The sequence below is a fragment of the Musca autumnalis genome, unplaced genomic scaffold (genome assembly GCF_047663935.1).
Source record: "Musca autumnalis isolate F117 unplaced genomic scaffold, ASM4766393v1 scaffold_4, whole genome shotgun sequence".
Lineage (NCBI taxonomy): Eukaryota > Metazoa > Arthropoda > Insecta > Diptera > Muscidae > Musca > Musca autumnalis.
The window spans coordinates 132,334,310-132,341,961 of record NW_027411977.1 but is presented as its reverse complement, the minus strand read 5'-3'; the positions used below and the strand labels follow the sequence as shown (position 1 = coordinate 132,341,961).

The following is a 7,652-nucleotide window of genomic DNA, read 5'->3' as shown; positions in this document are numbered from 1 at the left end:
ATTAACTGTGTATTTTCAACATTGTTAATAATAGAAACAAATTCTGTAGTGGGATTCTGTAACTCATTTTTGCTGTTATCGATAATTGTCGGTAAAATTAAAATGGTTATAATTTCGATAATTAACGAAATTTTTCGGTAAGTTAACGATGAATGAAAAGTAGTCGCTAGCCTCTACCGACACAAACAGTGATGCCAACTTTTCTTTATGTTTTTAGTCATAATTTTGCGATTTAATTTTACCGATTTTTGTCGGTAACAGCAAAAATGAGTTACAGAATCCCACTACTGGTCGAATATTGGTAAATAAATCAGAAGTTCATACGATAGTTCATCTGACTTCGGACCAAATTCGGTCCGAAAGTCGACAAACACTTTCGAATTTCATAAAATTTTACTTCCGAATTTGGACCGATATCTGTCCGATAGTCGGTAAATAAATCAGAAATTTATACGACAGTTCATCAGAGTTCGGACCGAATTCGGTCCGAAAGTCGGCTAAAACATCCGATTTTCATCGGAATTTCGGTCAGAGAACACGTCAACCACGCCATATGACTTTCGGACAGAGTTCGGACCGAATTCGGACGTTTCATTTTGGTTTGCTGGGTAGTTACCTTAACAATCGATGTTGGGTGTTCCTTTCCTCTAAAGGAAAGAGTAAAAAAGTATCAGTCGGCTTTGCCGACAGAGATATACCCTCAGCCTATGTGAATTGAAACTTTCATCTACGGTCAGATCGAATGTATTTAGGGTCTTTTAATTATTTTGTGGCCTTTCTGGACATTTGAAATTGCCGGCGAATATATGAATTCGGATTAAAGTTCAAAAGTGTTGCAGAGGAGGTACTTAAAGGAATGGACCGACATAGTCCATTATGTAAGTGAATCTTATTTTGGGAGTCATATATTTTCGATAGATATCGCGCCCACTAGTCATTTCAGTGGGTCATCGTATAACTTATGCCAGGAAGCATGGACTTTTCCACGGAAAACATAATACCGTTGTAAGCAGGACAACAACGAACAGCACATTTCCCAAGGATCTTCGAACAGACCTTAAACTGCACTTAGACACAAATGTTGAACTTTTGTGGAGGACGTACCCTAAGGTACCTCCATTTTAGAAGTTAAACTAAATTTGGACGAAATATTAGGAGATCCAAAGTTTGGAACAAATTTGTTCCAGAGATATCGTGCATACCATTTAAGTGACATTTTTTAAATATTCTGGGGAGTACCGGAAGTTGTGGACCGGTGTTGCCTATCATCGAACTGACAAAATATGACGATGGCCAAATTTTGGACCAAATGGGTTAGTTCGAGAGTTATAGTGCTCTCCAGCCACTACACACGGTGCCATATGGGTTTTTTACACCTTTCGGGCTGTTTTCTCGAGAAGTATGGTCTTGCCCCTGAAAAAACTTTTACCGTCGTAATTGATTCAGCGAATGCAAGTTGCTTCAAAACAAGTAAAAAAGTATCCCAACATACGTATGTATTTAGGGGGTTTTAAAAATTTTGGGCGTTTGAACCGACAAAAATGTTGATTAGGATTAAAGATCAAAAGTTTTGCGGAGGAGATACTAGGGGGTCGATTATGGATAGCAACTCAACTGTAGTTGCGTTGCCAGAGGAGAAAATTATACAATTAAAATAAGTAAAAAGACGGAAATTTTTGTCAAATTCAATCAATATCAGTGTTTTGAACCTTCAGCTATTAATTTAATTGTAAAAAATATAAATTTTAATGCGGAAATAGACAATTTTATTACTAAATTTGCTGTGGGCAACGCAACTGGAGTTGGGTTGCTATCCATAATCGACCCCTAGGCTCGACATTGACCGTTATGGAAGTGCATCTCCAGCCACAACATATGGTGCCATAGGGAGTTTTTACACTCTTCAGGCTGTTTGCTCAAGAAGTATGGACTTGCCCCTAAAAAAACTTTTACCATCGTAATTGAGGTAGCGAATGCAAATTTTGTGTGGGAGGTACCGGATGGAGTGGACAAATATAGTCCATACTTGAACCTGATCTATATCTGGTAGAGATATTAGGATGTGTAAGGTATAGATCAATTCGGCCACTCCCTTCAAGAGTTACCGAACAATTTTTCCGAACAATTTTGAACTTTTGTGTGGGAGGTACCTGAAGGAGTGGACCAATATAGCTTATCTTCAAACTTAAACTATGTTTGGACAAAATATTACTAAGGCCAAATTTTGGACCAAATCGGCAGATCCGTTCTAGAGTTATCTTGCGCTCCAACCACCTCAATCGGTGTCATAGGGTTTTTTTTGCAACTTTCAGGCTATTTTCTTTCAGGAAGTATGGACTTGCCCCTGATGCAACTTGTACCGTCGTATGGAGGGCAGTGAATACAAGTTGCTAAAACAAAAATCAAAGCGATTCGAGAGATGGCCCTAAACTGAACTTTTCTGAAATTTTGTGTGGGAGGTACCCTTATCTAAGTCTGGTACATATTTCAAGATGGGCAAAGTATGGACCAAATCGGTTACTCCCTTCAAGAGTTATCGTGCGCACAAATTTTACGAACATTTTCGAACTATTGTGGGGGAGGTGCCGGAAAGAGTGGACCGATATAGCCCATCTTCGAACTTAAACTAAGTTTGGTTAAAATATTGCAAATGCCAAAATTTGAACCGAATCGGTTTATCCGTTCGAGAGTTATCGTGCGCTCCATCCAGACAGACCGAAGGAACTTTGCTCAATCGACTCCAAATTGTCTGAAACACATTTCGTCCAAACATACTTGGGGTCTAAAACCATTATTTCGATGAGGCACATTTTGCCCGTATAAAAGTGTATATACCCTCGTTAGCATAAACGCTAAGGGTATAATTAGTTTATTAGACCTCCGATTAGTGAACTATGTAATGTATTAAAATTGTATTTAATCTACAAAGCTTTAAAACATTTAAAGCTTAGTTTTCAGATTTTGCAGATTCCCAAACTCATTTTTGGAGTTACCGACAAAAATCGGCAAAATTAAAACGCAACATTTTAATGAAAAGTTTAAATAAAAGTTGACAGCACTCTTGCTATAGGCAGAACTTAACGACTATTTTTTTTTTTTTTTTTTTTTTTTTTTTGGCCGCTAACTGACTAAAAAAGTCGTTAATTACCAAAATTATAAGCAATTTAATTTTACCGATGTTTTCGCTAACGCACAAAAATGAGTTGAAGAATCGCACTTTTTGTATAGAAATTGCAATAAATTATTTTAAAATTTAATTCTTCATTATACAAAATCACCGACAAGTATGGATTGTAGCAATAGATTTAAATTCTATTGTCTTATTCGAAGGCTATAACATTTATATAAAACAAAACCTTTTTTGGTTTCAACGACAAGGTAAAGTCAGTTGCTGATGTTCATAGAAATGGCCAAAATATATTCACCATAATGTGCATTTGAATTCTGAAGTTATATCTCGAGTCGTAAGAGGATCATGTCCCATATACTCTGACAATCTACGAAGTTTAAATACTTGAAAAAAAGCTATGAATAAATTTACACCATTGGAGAGAAGTTTTAACTACAAAAATACGCAGGAAATGTCGCTTAAATTACGCCGGAGGAGTAAAATTTAAATGTCATTGCCAGGAAAGCTGCTTAAAATGGTCGCAACCCGTGATATTTGCTTAATATAAATTTGTTTACCTTAGACGTCAGGTTATTATGTAATAAAAGTCCGATATTAATGATTTTAACTTAAAAAATTGTGTTTTTTGTGACTACTCGGTAATCCGGACAATTCGATAAGCCGGACATCGCCGAAACATATGATGTCCGGATTATCGAAACTATATATATATATATATATATATATAGTTTAATAAATTATGCAATATTTATTTCATCAAAATCTTCACATTTTTAAATGAAGTCGAGTAATCTATTAAACTGAAATTATTGTCCCTATATACATATATATATATATATCAGGATCAGGGCTGGGGACGCGTACTGCAGCATCGCCGGGTTGCTCCTATCCGGGACAGGGGACTTATAGGGCTGGAATGTGCTAATCGCCCCTGCAATCTTAGGTCCACTGATCAACCTCTTGACAAGATTCACCTCCTCGTCTGTGCAGGTGGGACAGGCCGACCTCCGTATTGTCACTTGCTTTGTATTCGTGCATGAATCTAGGGTTTCTTAAATCGAGTTCCATACTAGAGTAATTTTATGAAATTGCAGTAAATCGGCCACATCAGCACCACGATTTCGTGGTATTATCAGCAACCACACAGCCGGGTAGGTGGGTACTTGCCAGCAAGTCCAGGGTCTCAAGACCGGACTTAGTCCATGATCCGTCCCTACGCCTAATACTCCCCATTGTTTTAGGATCCTTAGAGAGTATCTTTCGGAATCTGGATGCAGCTTTAACTCCCTCTACGACTCGCTGAAGTTTACCAAAGAGTTCCTTTAAGCTTTTTTGACCTCGCTTTTGTACTTATTAAAGCTCACCTTATATAAGTCCCAATCAGCACTGAGTTTGGTACTATTTGCCTTGTTATAGGCATATGGGTATGTTCTGAGACACACTTCACCTCTCACTGCACGCCTCAAGTATTTATGAAGTCAGCCAAACTTTGTACATTTTGACGGAATATTGTTTTGAGGACCAATAGCAAGAGATTTGCACAAACCATATAGTTTTTATATAATTTGCTGCCATAATTAATATGAAAAGTTTTACAATTTTGGTCTTCGCAATACTTTTGTTGGCTAACTGTAGCTATTCGATTGAGATTAATTTCACATTCGCTATATACATACATATATTTATTCCTAATTTAATGGAACCCTCATTGAAACCATTCAAAACCATTTGAACTAAGAAACAATTTTGCAATTTTTGGACAAAAAAAGATAACAAGAGGCAGTTTTTATTTTACGCATACATAATTCAAATTGTAACCATAATTTTTTCTACGAAAAAATTGGACTTTTTATAAATGCATTCAAATCTCCTTTCAGAATTAATAAATAGAAAAAATATGTAATCCCTATTAAACAAGGATTATAAAATAAAATTAATGAGGAAATGGTGAAAACTGACGTTGTTGGCAGTTTGAGACTTAAGATTTAGCTTTAGCTGCTGCAGCTTCACGTTCTAATGCTCTTTGCTTAGCCTTTTCATAAATCGGCATTAATTGACCGCGTTCACCCAGCATCTTCAATAGTTCTACTATGAAAGGTAGGTAATTGTGTTTGCGTCTGATGTTCTCGATGCGATAACGTTTACGCTTTTCCACTTCATTGTCGATCAATGAACGTAGTTTAGCGATTTCAGTCTCACGATCATCGGTTTCCATGGCTTCTCCACTACCACTGCTCAATAATTTATCGATTTGCTGTTGATAAATTTTTTGACGATCCGATACAATAGCCATTAGATTAAAATGAATTTCACCTTCGCTATATTTATTCATTCTCTTTTCAATGATTGGACGAACAACATCAATCCAATTTTGTCCTTCACTAATGGCACCCAAATCAATGGGACCCTCCTTCAAGCCATCTAATTCATAGAGACGTCCCTCAATGGGTACATAGCCAATAAAGTGGTAAACATCTTCGTCTTTGTTTTGATTTTTCGAGTCCAATTCGAAAAGAGTCTGCCGCGCAAAACTATTGTGTACGGTTCTAATTTGTGATGCATTGCTCAATGTCAATCCTTTATTGTATGGATCAAAGAATTGACAAAATTCTTTAAAGTTAGTTAAAGTTTCACCAAGTTTGATATCCTCATGCTTACAATTAAGCAAAACACTTAGGATGGCTTGTGTAGCACAAGCATTGTTGATAACCTGTTTGGCAAAGAAAATATTTTGCAAGCGGTCATCTTTAACAACACTGCCAGCCGGTTCATCGTCTTGTACCCACTTGAAAAGAAATATAAGCCCATGAATTGGTTCCAAACTCTTAAATGAGTCAGCATCTAAAGACCAAATTTCTTCCACTTGAGCGCCATCAACCCCTATGAATACAAGAAACAAACATTTCGAAAGAACGCTAAGAAAACCGGCAAGAATAAATGCATACCAAATTCCTTTATAAGTTCAGTAAATACACCTGGATCGCTTTCGATTAAACACCAATTACCAGCGCCTTCCATTGTTTTCGCAGTGCCTGTATAATACACAGAATATTTTAGACAGTTTCGCAAATATAATCCGCTAAAGCTTCTTTCAAAAAAATTTGCAGAATCACAATGCACAAAATAATAAGATTTTACATAGTTGTATAAAAGCGTTTGAAAATACATAAAAAATCAACCAAATAACATAATGAGAGTTGCCACATTATAGATGAGTTCGTTAACCCACTCAGCGCCGAGAATTTTTTTTACGAGGAAACGTAAAATTGTATAACAATTATATTTTGAGACTTTCTAAGCATTTCTTAATAAATAACATTTTTCTCCAAACCGAATAGTTCGAATAATCCGCTAAAGCTTCTTTCAAAAATATGCAAATCATAACTCACAAAGTAATAGCTGTGTTCCTTTACTTATCTGAGGTTACCATTTTTAACATTTGTTACCATTTTTAACCTGCAAAGCGTTCCTTAACCCCGAAAAGTGGCAAAACTGGAAGCCATTTTTAAGAGAGTGAAAGGGGAGAGACAGCGAAAATGGCTTTCTCTTCTACCACAGGCTACCAGCAAAATTTCTGCAGGTAAAAAATGGCAGAACTGATTTTTCGACTTTTCTTGGACGATTATTTCACAGTGAAGGAGAAAACGGACGAAAAGCAGAAGAAAAAGTCGAACGCTGACAAAACTAAATTAAAAACTGTGAATTAAAAGACGAAATTTGATTTTTTTATGTATCTTTTTGACATTGCTGCCTGATCTACCATTTTTCCGTTCCTTTATTTTTCTGGTAAAAATGTTCATGAGTGAGCAATTTTGACACATTTCTCTTTTACCACCCTTACAATTAAAAAGTAAAGGAACAAAGCTAATAAGATTTTACAGAGTTTTATAAAAGGGTTTGTAAATACCATGGTACAAATATACAGGTAGCCGCATCGGCAATTGTTGGTAACATAAGATGTCAAAATTTGACATCAATACAATGCAATTGACACATTATGTTACCATCAGCTGGCTTGATAATGCTACCTGTATTATTGTACCATGGTAAATACATACATACATAAAAAATCAACCAAAGACATAAATACAACTAAGACATGACAAAATGCATGCAACAAAAAAATGTTTACGAAACTTTGTATAGAAACATTACCCTTAACAGGTTGCAGTTAATTCAAAATCGCAACCAAGGAGGAACATTTCATGTAATGGTATCAGAAACGAAATTTATGAATTCAAGGATCTATTCAAGAATAATTCTATGTCAATTGGATCGGTAAATTCGGTTAAATACGTAAAAATGTATAAAAGAAAAAAATGTTATATCACCATATCGTGATATAACATTATGTTAAATTCAAAAGCCATTCACTGAAGAATGATAGCAAACAAAATGTCTTATCTTGTTGTATTTATGTCTTTGAATCAACCACGTAAGGGGTAGTTTACACTATATGTAAATGTCATATGACATGACATTTTCCATCGTTATACATTCGCTAATATGTGTAATATTGAAT

The 7,652-nt window shown here is 35.7% G+C and overlaps 1 protein-coding gene across 1 annotated transcript; it reads right to left on the bottom strand.

Moving 5' to 3' along the window:
* Positions 1–4,882: 4,882 nt before the first annotated feature.
* Positions 4,883–6,272, bottom strand: Uch-L5 (ubiquitin carboxy-terminal hydrolase L5). Its single transcript, XM_073987890.1, has 2 exons — positions 6,076–6,272; positions 4,883–6,010 (listed from the first exon to the last, which is right to left on the bottom strand). Exons 1-2 carry the CDS (start codon positions 6,146–6,148, stop codon positions 5,109–5,111), a joined length of 975 nt encoding a protein of 324 aa, XP_073843991.1. The 5' UTR covers positions 6,149–6,272; the 3' UTR covers positions 4,883–5,108.
* Positions 6,273–7,652: the final 1,380 nt, after the last annotated feature.